The following is a 14,784-nucleotide window of genomic DNA, read 5'->3' as shown; positions in this document are numbered from 1 at the left end:
AAGTAATGCCTAAATTAGTTTAATTGTAATTATTATTAATGTTATTTAATACTGTTAATGATATTATTTATTGTTTTTCTAACCCTTCTATAATTATTCACAATATCTTTTCCACCCAATTAGATGTTAAATTCTAAATGCTAATAACATTCTCACTCATCTTTGGGAAGAAAGTTCTGTATATTATAGCTAAGGGATCTTAATATATAATGGTAAAATGAGTCACACTGAAATGGGTGGTATCAAGCCAGGGGGCACTTGCATTGTGGATAATATTATTTAGGACATAGTTCCTACCTTCATAGTTTCTATAATTTATAATCAGTATAGGAAGGGAGAGAAGACATAAATAATTTAAGTGATATGTTTCTTAAGAGATGAGGAAATAAGCTATGGTAGTAAAGAAAGATTACTTATGACTAAGGAAAATGGAAAGACCTCTGAAGCACAGAGTAAGGAGATTATTAAATGTCACATTTGAATTATTGGTGATATAGACAGGTAGAAGTGTTTGGTAGATAGCAGACAATGGATACTTAGAATAGACCAGAAATATAGGTTTGGAATTTATACAAATAGAGATGAAAGTTGAAGCCATCAGGATAGTTCAGTTTGCCTGGAGATAAAGCATATGAATAGCCAAGGAGCAAGAATGGCAGCATGGACAGTGCCCATATTGACATGTGGAAAAAAATGACCCAAAGAAATCAGCAGTGAAAGGCTCAATGAGGAGAAAGAAAACCTCAGGACTGTTATGTCTTAGGCGCCAATGAATGAAAAATTTGATGAAGGAAGAAGTGGTTTTAGCATCAAATACTGTAGTAAAGGCTTCGGCGATTGATGAATGAAAAGGCCAAATTAATATGGTACCTGAAAAGTTGTAGCTAGCCTTTGGTAGATGTATTGCCATGAGGTGGTCAGGGCAGGTACAGGATTGTCAGAAGAGAGGCAGGGGGAGTAAGGGAGTAGAGGCAGTGAATGCTTACTTAAATTGTGAGATCAGGTGGTGAAGAAAAAAGAAGAAGATGGAGAAGAGCTGAGCTGGTAGGAAGATCAAAGAGGGATATTTGGGTTTTACTGTTTTTTATTTGTTTATAGGAGAGGGGAAAATGAGGTTTGTAGACAGAACAAGAAGCTAGTCACTCAAAAATGGGAGGGTGAAAGTCCCAAAGAAAGCATGAAGAGGATGGAATTAAGAGCACAGGGATAGGGTTAACCTTGGCAAGAGACAGGCACCCTTTAAGATGGAAAGAAAGGGTGACAAATGATGTCTAAGATAAAACAGAGTAGTTAAAGTGTGGTGAGGCTGACCTTAATTTAATCAGGCTCCAAAATTTAGGAGCCCTAGGCAATGCTCTTACTGTCACACAGTTGGTTTTTAGTGGTAGGCATGGCTGGACATCTGGAACCACAGAGAAAAGTCCTCAGTAGAACAATTTAAGAGACAGCCCTGGAGACAGGAATCCAGTCCATGAGCCTTAATATTACTATATGCTTCCATAGAAATAGAACTCAATAGAAAAAGATATAGGGAGTTTGAAAGTACATTTTGGTCCATCCATATGATAGATTAGTATGGAATTAAAAATCATGATTTGGGAAAATATTTTACAGAATGGGGAGAATCTTAAAAAATGTTTAGTGGCTGCAATCAAATATAAAATTCCACATATAAGTATATTGTTAAAATTATATGCGTACATTAAAAATATTAGCAAGAAATATACCAAAATCTTAATGTTGCTATCTCTTGATAGTGAAATTACAGGCAATTTTTGCTTTCCTCTCCATACTCTTTTTTTTTTCTTCTCCATACTTTTTAAATTCCTAAAGTAACTAACTAGGGTATACCATAGAGAACCCATCCCAGAAATGAACAGGGCCTTGTCCATTGCCAAAGATGAGATTCAGAAAGATAACACAAACTGACAGACCTCTCAGAACTATGGCAAAGTCAAAGAACTTCATTGGTTTCAAAAGTGAAGAAGTCAGGGAGCTAGATAATTCACAGCACCAAGAGAGGAAATAGCTGCATCAAGTGAGCAAGTACCCTCTAATGTTTATTTAATGTTTCTCATTGAATGTAGTCAGGCAGGCACCTGTGCAATTATGTCAAAAGAGGAGGTAATGTTTCTCATAGGAACTAAGGCAGAAGGAAATTCTTATGCGTTGCCAAGAATCACACTTTCCTAAAATACCATTCTATTCACTAGCATTTATCAAAACAGCATATTTTCACTTATGTCATTGTCATGTCACATCATCATTTTTCCTTGAAAGCAACTGAAGTAATGCATTGACTTAAATAGTGAAAACATTTAGTATTTGTAATCATACCACTTTTCTTTATGGGGAGGCATATCTATGGACAAATAAGAAATATTTTGCTCTTTTTTAGAATTCAAGATGTGCCCCCTCGGATCTGCGGTCCTATTTCAAATTTTATACCAGGGACCAGCAAACTATGGACCCCAAAGCTAAAGTCAGCCCACTGTAAATAAAGGTTTATTGGAACACAGCTACATCCATTTATTTTCTGTATTACTTATGCTTGTTTTTGTGCTATGGTAGCAGAGTTGAGTATTTGAGACAGAAACCTTATAACTTGCAAAACCTAAAATACTTATTACTTGGCCTTTTACAGAAAAAGTTTGCCTGTCCTTGTGCTATACCATTTTAAAATGCCATACACTTTTTAAGTTGTTATTGCTGTTGTTTATAATAATAAATTACTCATTCCTTTGTCTGAACATAGATGATTACTATGTGAAATAACTGTACATATTTTTTAACTAATTGTTTTTAGGTTACCAGCAAGCAAGTTCATCATACAAGATTAAGATGGCTGAAGTTGGAGGATTGGCAAAAAAAATGGTCCAGTCATTGGCCTTACTTGAAAATCAACTTGTTGAGAAGCTTTGGGTACTTAAAGCTCTGCAACATCTTTCAACTTCTGGTTTGTATATTACTAAATTTAAATACTTCATTCTCAACTATTTTTGTTTTTATTTAACAATGCCAAGACTATACAACATAAATAACTTTTAAATTTATTTTAAGAAGTTAATTGTACTTTAATGATGAAAGCCCAAGCAGCCAGTGGAATCTGTGCCCACCTCAATGACCCAGATCCCTCTGGACAGCTTCTGTTTCGTTCATCAGAAATACTTTGGAACTTATTGGAAAAATCTTCAAAGGAAGAAATCATACAACAGCTTAGTAACTTGGAATGTTTGCTGTAAGTATGTAGTTAGATAGGAATGCTTTTTAACCTTAAAATGATAGCCAGTGACATCACTAACATCCTTGTTTGAATATGTGTTTAATTAGGCTTTTGAGTCATGTAATGGCTATGTTTCAGGACATCACTTTTATGCTGTGGTATAAATGCATCTGCACATCAAGCCATTTTTTTTCTATTTGGAAAGCTTTTAAAGTAGATTAATTAAAACTAAGTTATGTCTCTGAATAAGTATAAAGTAAAATTATACATTTAAAAGAACTACTTCATTTGTTCATTCACTAAACTTATTTTTGAGTACTTACTGTCTTCCAGATGTTGCAATAAGCATTAACAAGAAATATAAGTGAGCCTTTAAGTTACTTATTCATTTATTCATCAAGTAATTGTCTTCTCTGTGCCAACTTCACTACTAGGCCATAGAAATACAAATGAAAGCAATGCAGACATGGTCTCTGCTTTCATGGAATTTGCATGATGTTAGGAGATGGACAAGTCAATAGCAACTAAATGTTATGAAAGACATTATCACAAGGTGCTACATGTTCTTTAGAAAAGAGTGAATCAGCACACCCAGACCAACAGATTTAAACTATTTAGGATATTTATGGGCTTATGTAACTACAGAGTCAAGGATAAAACTTGTTTCGTGGGCAGTTGTAGTCAAGGCTCAGCAAATAAAAGGAGTTGGGCCCTCGTCATCCCTTTGCAGTCTTCCAGTGTGTTGTCTTTATTCCCAAGATCCACATGGTGAGACCTAGGAAGTGTACGTTCATATGGTCACAACCCCAAATGAAGCAGAAAAGACTTGCTATTCTGAAAGTCCAAAGAAAATATTTCGAATTGAGTCCCTGTAGGCCCTGCGTAGTCTGGATTGGCTATATGCCATTCCAGAATGAATTACTAGTGACAAAGAAATGTTCTGGCTAAAAGGAAGCTGAAGGCATCTTTGCAAGACCAAAAATGGGGAAAGAGTAAATGCCCAAATAAAAATAAGGGTAGTGTTATCATAAGAAGGGCAAGTGAGGGGCACCTGGCTGGGTCATTCGGTACATCATGAGACTCTTGATCTCATGGTTGTGAGTTCAAGCCCCACATTGGGTGTAGAGATTACTTTAAAAAATAAAATCTTTCAATAGTAATAATAAGAAGAAGAAGAAGGAGGAGGAAGAAGAAAGGAGAACAAAAGAAAGAGAAGAAAGAGGAAAGAAAGAAGAGAAAGAAGAAGAAGGACAAGTGAGTGCTAGAAGGCAAAGCAACAAATGCCCATTGTACAGGAAACCTGATGTAGATTTAGAGAGTTAATAAATACTTCCTGATGAACCTTAATTTGGTATCTGAATGATAAATGTGAATTGGCAACAGAGAAGAGTTTTGCGTCCTGGACAGGGGAACAGAAGTGAAAATAGAACCTAGCAACATTAAAAAAAAAAAAAAAACTGAAAGAAATTCAATATATCGAGAGCAGAAAATAGTAGAATAGGGAGAGATGAAGCTAATTAGCAGGGACCATAACATGAAAGGCTTGATTAGCCTTGGTAAGGAGGTGTAGGACTTTTTAATATTAACGACAAAGAAAAGCCTTTAAGTAGTTTACAAAGGAAAATGATATGAATTAATCTTTATTTTAGAGCACTGTACCCACCTTGTATAGATTTGGATTGATGGATTCTTATGTGATAGAGATTTGAATCCTATGTAGAGGCAGATTTGGAAATGTAGAAAAGATTACAAATACTTTGAAATGAATAGTATAATATGAAAATGGGGGAGGTGCCTGGGTGGCTTAGTCTGTTAAGCCTCAGACTTCAGCTCAGGTCATGATCTTGGGGTTTGTAAGTTTGAGCACTGCATCAGGCTCTGTGCTAACAATGCATAGCCCACTTCGGATCCGCTGTCTTCCTCTCTCTGCCCTTCCCCTGATTGTGTTCTATCTCTCAAAAATAAATAAGCATTAAAAAATAAAAATAAAAAGGGGGCTTTTGTTGGTAGACACTTAAGTAGCATTTACAAAAATATGGTTTTAAAGATATGATTTTGCTTTCTAGGACTTTGAAGGAAGTATTTAAAAATCTGTTTATGAGAGGTTTTAGTCATTATGATCGTCAGCTTAGAAATGATATATTAGTAATCACTACAATTATAGCTCAAAATCCTGGAGCACCAATGATTGTAAGTATGAATCAAATTGCATTAATTTTAATTGTGGAAGTAGTTGGTATGGGGGGAAGGAGTCCTAAACTATGTTGTAATAGTTATGAACTTTGTTGTGATGCCCAGGTATATTGTAATGTCATTATGGTCGCCGATACCCTTGCACTCTGCCAGTTCTTCTTTGCAACCTTTTGGAAACCTGAGATTCTCTTAATATTTTATAATTTACTTACATATTTACCATTTATGATACGTTACTTTGCTTTCTGATAATATGAGTTTATATCTGGCATCATTTCTCTTTCACCTAAAGAATTTACTTTGCCATTTCTTGTGATGGAGATCTGCTGGCTGCTGGCAGTAAATTCCCTTAGTTTCTTTTATCTGAGAATATCCTTAATTCAGCTTAATTATTGAGGTCTGTGTTCACAGAATATAGAATTCTTAAGTTGAACATTTTTATCTTTTAGCATCTTCTGGTTTCCATTGTTTCTGATAAGAAATATTTATTATTTCAACTTGTTTCCCCATGGACAGTGTATCACATTTCTTTCTGGCTGTTTTTCAAGATTTTCACTCTATCTTTGGTCTTCAAAAGTTTCACTATGATGTGCCAAGATGTGGTTTTCTTTGTGTTTGTTTATCCTGCTTGAGGTTCATTCATAGAGCTTCCTGAGTATTTAATTTTACTAAATTGGGAGAATTTTGGGCCATTATTCAAGTAGTTTTTCAGCCCCTCTCTCTCTCCTCTTCTTCTGTAATTCAGATTATATGTATGTTTGTCATGAGGCTCTGTTCACTTTTTTCAATAATTTTTCTGTTCTTCAAATTCAATAATTTGTATTGGTCTATATATGTAAATTCACTGACTTTTTTTTCTATCCTCTTCATTCTGTTATTAATTCCATCCAGTACATTTTTATTTCAGATGTTACATTTTTGGGATTTTTTAAAAAATTTTTGTTTCCTTTTTTATAGTTTATATTTCTCTGCTGAGAGTTCCTGTCTTTTGGTTTATTATGAGCATCTATACCATGGATTCTGGTGTACTCCTCTGACAAGTATATACTTTTTTTGTATTAATAGGCATTTAGTTTGGCTACTCATCCCTATGGTGGATGACAGGTCAAATCTGAGTTCATTTCTTTTGGCCTCACTTGGGATGCTTGAGAATTCCCTGCCCTGGCATGATTCAGGCATTAGCCAGAGATTTGGGAGTTTATACACAGAAGTTGAGGTTCCCTTTCTGTGGCTCTCTCCTTTATGTGGGATTTCTCTCTTCACATTCCAGTAGTAGCAGTTGCCCTGAGATTACCTCTGCCCTCTGAGTCTTCAAACCACTAAGATTACAGCTTTACTCTGAGTTGTATCATCCATACAAGGTGCAGACTAGGGCCTGGCCTCAGTCTAAAAGCCATTTTTTTAAAAAAGGGAAACCCATGCAGTTTGCATTTTTTAAAAAATGGGAAATCCATTTCTTTCTTCAAAGTTCTGAGTCCCTTCCAGCGTCTGCTTGGTTTTGGTCACAAAACCATTGTTTTTATATTTTGGTCAGGGTTTATGATTGTTACCTGAAGAAAGGTTTTTTATAGGAGCTACTCTGCCATCCCAGAAGCTGAGCCTTCCCACATTTTATAATGTAAACCTCACTGAATGATTGACATCCCAGAGTAGAGATCTCTGGCAATGACATTCACATATCAGCTACACACTTTCTAAGTTGTGCTTAAAGGAAATTTGAGAGCGAAGGCCTCAGTCTCATATCAATGGTTATCAAATGATCCCAACAAAGAACAGTCATGGAATTTATAATGTGCAAATGGGGCAACAATCCTCCATAGCTTCCTACTCAAGGCTGCAATGTATGGGTAGACATGTATGTTTCTCTGGAAGCCCCTGGTTAGTTAAGTTCTCATTAGCATCTTTGCAAACATCCAGGTGCATTTTATGAGTCATATAACATCTTCACGTTTAAATAAACTATAGGGGGGCATCTGGGTGGCTCAGTTGGTTAAGCATTCGACTTCGACTCAGGTCATGATCTCACAGCTTGTGAGTTCGAGCCCCACATCAGGCTCTGTGCTGACAGCTCAGCCTGGACTTCACTCCAGATTCTGTGTCTCCCTCTCTCTCTGCTCCTCCCCAGCTCATACTCTGTCTCTTTCTCTGTCAAAAATAAACATTAAAAAAATTTTTTTTTAAAGAAACTGTATGGATCCTAAAGCAGTACAAATGAAATGCTGCAAGCTCTAAAGCCCAGGGTTTGTCCCTGTAAACTCTCCCTAATTACAAAGTCCAATTAGGATATCTCTGTCTGTAATGAGTTACCTCATGCTGAAATGTTTGCAATTCTGTTTATTCTTCAGGGCTTTTAATGTTAACTAGGAAATGTTATGTTATCTCTTGACCAAACCTTTGACATAATGAGATTGGTTGGGGTAAAGGTGGGAAGCAGGGTTGTTTAAGAAGAAAAGCTGTCGAAAATAACATCTTTCTCCCTCATTTTGTCACTTAAGGGTATAAATAATAAATTACATGAGTAATTTATAGTCTTAATACATTTTGGGTTCTTACCAAATTTTAAATAGCATCCTATAAAATATAGAATAATCTAAAAATATTTCTTAGAACCAATAGAAGGAAGTTTATATTAAATAAATTACAAGTTTATCTGGCTTCACATTTCTTGCTTTCATCCCTTTCTATTATGAGTAGCTTATGAAGTCAAATAAATGACAAAGGGAATCTGACAAAGATAGTTAAATATTAAGTAAATATAGACATCTGTAACTTCCATCTAATTAAATCATCCTTCTGTGTATTTATTATTAGGAATGTGGCTTTACCAGGGATTTGATACTATTTGCAACTTTTAATGAAGGTAAAAACTATAAAGCTTTCAACCTATAATTATCCTGATGAGTTTTATACATTATTTTAGCTGTTATTTTCTTTTTTTTTTTCTCCTAACAGTTAAAAGTCAAAATCCTTTGGTAAAAGGTCTTAAGCTTTCTAATTCCTATGAAGATTTTGAGTTGAAGAAACTGCTATTCAATATAATTGTGATCTTATGTAAAGATTTACCTACTATACAGGTAAAAAGAAAAACAATCAAAACAAAACTAAAATTGCCTCACTTTGTAGTGTAACTTTTTAAAACTCATGACTGCAAATCTTTTATCAACGCATAGGTTTACTATAGAAAGTAACTTTTATTGGGCAGAATTTCATCTTTGCAAAATTTCTTTTGATTACCTGTTTAATAAACAGTGAATTTACCTAAATTTAAACCACATAAGCCAAATAAAAGCAGGAGAACCTTACTGATTTATTTATGTATTTAGATCTCTTGAATAAGAAAAAAAATTAAAGAAAATCCATATAGGCCCATCCAGCCTAATAGTCTGTCTCTGATCATATTATGACTAAGGCTTTAATCAGGCAGAATGCATTGCTGCCATTTTCTAGCAACGTGATCCCACATAGGCTGTCTAGTTTCTAAAAATCCCAGATATCTTAATTTCAAAATGGGTATAACACCTACCTCATGGAATTATTATGGGGGTTAAAGGAGCTCAGGATTTTTCGGTATTACAACTTTGAAAAACATACACACACACTAAAAAAGCCCAGAGAAAGAAAAATTGTCTTTAAAGTTATGGCTTTTTTAAAAATTTTTTAATGTTTTACTTATTTTTGAGAGAAAGAGCGACAGAGAACAAATGAGGGAGGGGCAGAGAGAGAGGTAGACACAGAATCCAAAGCAGACTCCACGCTCTGAGCTGTCAGCACAGAACCTGACATGGGGCTTGAACCCACCAGCCATGAGATCATGACCTGAGCTGAAGTCAGACGCTTAACTGACTGAGCCACCCAGGTGTCCCATAGCTTTATTATTTACATCAAAAATATATACTCTATAGAAACTAAGTGTATTTTCTGAATTGCCAAATAGAAAATCATTCCATAAAATATGGTTTTATTAGTACAGTGGAGTCTTCTATAACTATTAAAATGATAGCTATGGAGACAAAATGTACACTACAATTTACAAACCAATTTTAATTGACAACAGAGTCAAATAGCATAACAACTGTGGTGAGATTCTTAATACAGTATGTAAGCAGTGGAATCAACTAATTTGTTTTATGTCGTAAGTTTGTGGTCCATTAATAGTAATGATGATAAATATATGTCCTATTATTTGAAGTTCATGGAATATTTTGAAAACATTCACTTAGGGGCACCTGCGTGGCTCAGTCAGCTAAGCTCCCCACTTCGGCTCAGGTCATGATCTCAGGGTCTGTGAGTTTCAGTCCCACGTCTGGCTCTGTGCTGACAACTCAGAACCTGGAGCCTGCTTCGGATCCTGTGTCCCTCTCTCTCTCTGCACCTCCCCCAATTGCACTCGCGCTCTCTCTCTCTCTCAAAAATACATAAACATTGAAAAAATTAAGAAAACATTATCTACTTAGTACTTATAGTAATGCTAGAACTAGCCGTTGTTCTTATTCCTACTTTCTCACATCTACATCTTGTGTTCATTCCACATGGACTAGTAGAAAATTTAGAAAATAATCATAGATGTTATTGTGAAAAAATCTTTATAGAATAATACCAAATGAAGGGGCGCCTGGGTGGCTCAGTTGGTTGGGCATCCAACTTTGGCTCAGGTCATGATCTCATGGTCCGTGAGTTCGAGCCCTGCGTCAGGCTCTGTGCTGTCAGTTCAGAGCCTGGAGCCTGCTTCAGATTCTGTGTCTCCCTCTCTCTCTGCCCCTCTCCCACTCATGCTCTGAATCTATCAAAAAATGAATAAATGTTAAAAAAATTTTAAATAAAAAAGAATACCAAATGAAAAGAAAATTGAATAGAATATAGCATATCATGTGTTGCTATCTTGTGAACCATATATAAGCATCAATCAGAATTAGCCGTGGGGCACCTGGGTGGCTCAGTCAGTTGTGTGTCCAACTCTTGATTTCAGCTCAGGTCATGATCCCAGGGTTGTGGGATCATGCCCTGTGTTGGACTCTGAGCTGAGTGTGGAGCCTGCTTGAGATTCTCTCTCTCTCCCCCCACCTCTGCCCCTCTCCTCTGCTGGCACACACACTCTCTCAAAACAGAAAAGAAAAAAAAGAAAAGAAAAAGAATTAGCTATAACATTGACAATTGTCAACTGTCAACATTGTCCTATTCTAATAGCTATACATTTTTGTTCTGTTTTAGTGAAATAATGGATTCAGTACCATTTTAAAATTCTAGGCATGTAATTATAAATATGGCTTGTGACCTGAGTGGAATTCATTGAATAGAAAATTTATATAAGTTATATTGCAGGTGCTTAAAAGTTAGCCATAGTCGTTATTTTGGATATAATTGATTTGTTTATAGTATACAATTGAGTCTGTGAAGTGTTTCTTTTTCAAAAAGTGAAGGGAAGAGAGAAATGGCAGCAGTTTGTTTGCTCCAAATTTTCTGCTACTGTGGTTTAATAATAGGCAGAAACTAAATTACATATATAAGCAGCATATATGAAAACATTAATATTTGCTTTATACATTTGTCAGCTAGAGAGTGCATATTCCAGATAAAGGGGATCATAGCCGATTGCTGTTTTTGTTTTTTGTTTTGCTATTTAACATAGGCTGGGATCTTTAGGAAGGAAATAATTTTTTAATGATCATAATAAAACATAATATTGGAAATTTTTAATTTTCTTAGATTAAATAAAACTGTTTTAATTATGCTTCTAATAAAGTACTTTTTGCCCTTTCTCATAGCTATTAATTGATGGCAAAGTTATCTTGGCTTTGTTTACCTATGTTAAAAAACCTGAGAAACAGAAAACAATTGAATGGTCTGCAGCACAGTATGAAGAATTACAACTGCATGCAATTGCCACTTTGTCATCAGTGGCTCCTTTACTAACAGAAGAGTATATGTTGTGTCAGGGAAATGCTCGAGTCCTTGCATTCTTACAATGGTGTGAGAGTGAAGGTGAGTGATCCCTGTGAAAATTCTAATTTACAAATTTCAACGGAACTCTCAATATATGCATAGAAAAAGAAATAAATTAAAGCAAAGAAATTAAAATATATATCTGGTTTCTTGTGATTTATATTCATGTAAATATATTCATGTGTTTACATGTTGTTTTAAGGGAAAAAAATCTGAGATTTCATTTAAAGTCTGACACATTAGTAAATATCCTAACTATAGGTAACGCATACCTCTCAGTAAAAGAAATCATTCATATAACCTGATTTAAATTTTTGTATCATTAGGCTTATCCAACAATTATACTAAGTCCTGGAAATATTTTAATTATTCAACAAATATTTGTCGAATACTTACTGGGTATAGATATTGTTTTAGCTGCTAAAGATACATTTATGTTCAAAAAAATAAAATCTCTACCTTCATGGAGCTTAAAATCTCCAGCCAGAAGTAATGACTCCACAAATAGCCTACCAAATTGGCAAACTCCCAATTTGTACAAATACTTTATTTCAATTCTCATCATTCTCAGAAAGGAAATGAGAAATGACTTTCTTTAAAAAAAACAAAACAAAAACGCTTATAAGGAAGATACTGCATTCTTTTCTGGTAGTAATTTTGCTCTAGAAATAATTTGGTATGATACATTTTCAGTAGATCAAGAAAATCATATATCCATGAGAGAGGGAAAAAATTATAGCTGATTTTTTTTATCCTCTATTTTCTAATATGCTGAGTTACTAATTTTTTTCTTGGTAAACTGCTGTGCATTAAATAAAACAATTCTTCGGTCTATTCTGTATATCATTTATGTTTACAAAAGATTATAAGGAAAAAGAGGAAATGCTGCCTAATATGAGGAAGACTTAGAGCTAACAGTTATTGAGTACCTACTGTGTGGAAGGCCTTAAACACCTAACAAGTATTAACTCATTTAGTCTTCACAACAAATCTAGGGGTTATAGGTACTATTTCTATCCCTGTTGGTCAGATGGGTAGAACTTAATCAAAAAAGTTAAATAACAGGGGCGCCTGGGTGGCTAAATCGGTTGAGTGTCCGACTACAGCTGAGGTCATGATCTCACAATCTGTGGGTTTGAGCCCCGCGTCAGGCTCTGTGCTGACAGATCAGAGCCTGGAGCCTGCCTTGGATTCTGTGTCTCCCTCTCTCTCTGCCCCTCCCCTGCTCATGCTCTGTTTCTCTCTGTCAAAAATAAATAAACATTTAAAAAATTTTTTTTAAATAAATAAAAAAAAATAACATGTTCTTGGTCACACAGGAAGTGGCACATCCAGGATTTAATGCAGGCATTCTAGCTCCAGAAACCCATTTTTAACCTATACACAATACTCACAACAGTACTTTTTTGAACGTTATTTTAGCTTTAAACAAAATGCTACTTCTAAAGACACTTTTATTTTTTTAATTGTTTGTTTATTTATTTTGAGAGAGAGAGCACGCACAAGAAGGAGAGGGGCAGAGAGAGAGAGGGAGAGAATCTCAAGCAGTCCTAACACTAGGTGCACGCCCAACATGGGGCTCGATCTCACAACTGTGAGATCACAACCTGAGCCAAAATCGAGAAATGGACGATGAACTGACTGGGCCACCCAGGTACCCCTAAAGAACCTCTTAAAGAATGCATATTATTGTAAAAAAGAAAGGAGAACTAGCCTTGCTATTTACCAAGACCTACCATAAAGCTATAGTGATTTAAACTGTACGGTATTAGACAAAGAATAGATCAATGAAAATAGAATATATGGGAGGTTGGCATTATCAGAGATGATACTGCTTTCAGTGAAAATAAAAATTAGGTTCTTTCACCTTGTTAAAAAAAATGAAATGCAAAATAAATTAAAGCCCAAAATGTGAAAAGTTAAACTGTAAAAATCTTAGAAGAAAACATGGGAAAGTATCTTCATGATAACAGGGTAGGGAAAGACTTAAAAACCAGAAGATCCTAAACTATACAGAAGATGAATGCATTTAATAATAAATTTAAGATGAATGCATGTAAAATTTAGAATTGCCTGTGTGACTAAATCTGAATAAAGTAACAATCTACAAATCGAGAGAATACATTTACCACTTCTGTGAATAATAAAAGATTAGAGTCCTGGCTCATAAAGAACTCAAGAAGAAAATAACTCTGTAGAGGAGGTGACAAAGAATAGGGACTGCCAAATCACAGACAAAATCTCAAATTTAAAAAAAAAGGAAAAAAACATTAAAAGATATTCAACCCTATTGGTACTCTCAGAGAAATGCAAATTCAAATAACAACAAACTATCATTTTCCATTTAACAGATTGGGGAAAATCTATTGGTCTTATACATTGTATCCATATAACCACTTTGGGAAGCAATTTAGGAATTTAAGTAAAATTCAATGTGGGTATATCCTATATGATTCTGGTGTCACGTGGCAAAACCTTTCTCAGTGGGAATAAGAGACATGAACCAGAATGTTCACTGTAGCAGTTTGTACTACTGAATGGATAAACTGTGATTTATTTATAAAATGAATGTTGAAAGCAATTAAATATTTCAGTCTGTAAGAGTGTGACTACTTTAAAAACCGTAATGCTGAAGAATAGTAGCAAGTTACCACAGATACACACAATATGATACATTTGAGTAAAATTTTAAAGCATATTTCCATTCTGGGAAGAGAAGGAGAAGGGGGAAGGGATACTATTTATTTCTCTAAAAAAAAACAAGTATGGCAAAATTTTAACATCTTTTTAAAATTAAGCATACATATATAAGGTATTTGATGTATTCTATTTTATTTGAAATGTTTTATGCTGTAAGTTGATACAAAGTATTAAATTATTAATATTTCTCCACAGATTCCTTCTTTAGTCATGGTAATAGTTATCATGGTACAGGCGGCCGTGGCAACAAGTTTGCCCAGATGCGTTACAGTTTAAGACTCTTGAGAGCCATGGTCTATCTTGAGGATGAGACTATAAACAATGATCTTTGTGAAAAGGGAACAATTCAACAACTGATAGGTAAACATAACATGTTTGTATACTTATGAAAGTAGAATATTTATAAACTAGAGGTTTTGTTTGAAATATTTGTTACAAATTTATTTTGTCTTTATAGCTTAAAAACCCCTGAATACTCTCTTGATTTTTGTTTCATATTGTTGCTATATAAGACAGTTTGTCTTTACTAAAACATCATGATCACTCATTCTGTAAACATCTGTTTACTCAATTCAGATACTATTTCATTTAGGATTATCTTTTTTTTTTTTTTTTTTTGTAATGGGCTACTGTTTCATTTTTCTAGTAATATGATCACTACTTTTTGGCCAGGAAGAGGATAACATTCCATTTTCCAGTGTATCTGACATACCAGAACACTGGTATGC

General features: G+C 34.7%; 2 protein-coding genes across 8 annotated transcripts in view; one reads left to right on the top strand and one right to left on the bottom strand.

Annotated features, from left to right (window-relative positions):
* FAM237B (family with sequence similarity 237 member B) overlaps positions 1–14,784 on the bottom strand; it is a 97,747-nt gene that overhangs the window by 20,672 nt on the left and 62,291 nt on the right. The gene's annotated exons all lie outside the window — the stretch shown is intronic.
* Positions 1–14,784, top strand: part of CFAP69 (cilia and flagella associated protein 69) — a 62,642-nt gene that overhangs the window by 21,572 nt on the left and 26,286 nt on the right. For 2 of the 4 annotated variants that reach the window (XM_058725150.1, XM_058725154.1), the window contains 7 exons: positions 2,807–2,956; positions 3,061–3,238; positions 5,290–5,413; positions 8,228–8,276; positions 8,369–8,490; positions 11,179–11,395; positions 14,252–14,416. In XM_058725150.1, coding sequence (XP_058581133.1) covers positions 2,807–2,956; positions 3,061–3,238; positions 5,290–5,413; positions 8,228–8,276; positions 8,369–8,490; positions 11,179–11,395; positions 14,252–14,416 — 1,005 coding nt within the window. The remainder of the gene's footprint in view (positions 1–2,806; positions 2,957–3,060; positions 3,239–5,289; positions 5,414–8,227; positions 8,277–8,368; positions 8,491–11,178; positions 11,396–14,251; positions 14,417–14,784) is intronic. The other 2 variants (XM_058725153.1, XM_058725151.1) reach the window with 2 other exon arrangements.

Source organism: Neofelis nebulosa, chromosome 4, assembly GCF_028018385.1.
Source record: "Neofelis nebulosa isolate mNeoNeb1 chromosome 4, mNeoNeb1.pri, whole genome shotgun sequence".
NCBI classification, from domain to species: Eukaryota; Metazoa; Chordata; class Mammalia; order Carnivora; family Felidae; genus Neofelis; species Neofelis nebulosa.
The sequence above is the reverse complement of the archived record's forward strand: the minus strand, read 5'-3'. Positions and strand labels throughout refer to the sequence as shown.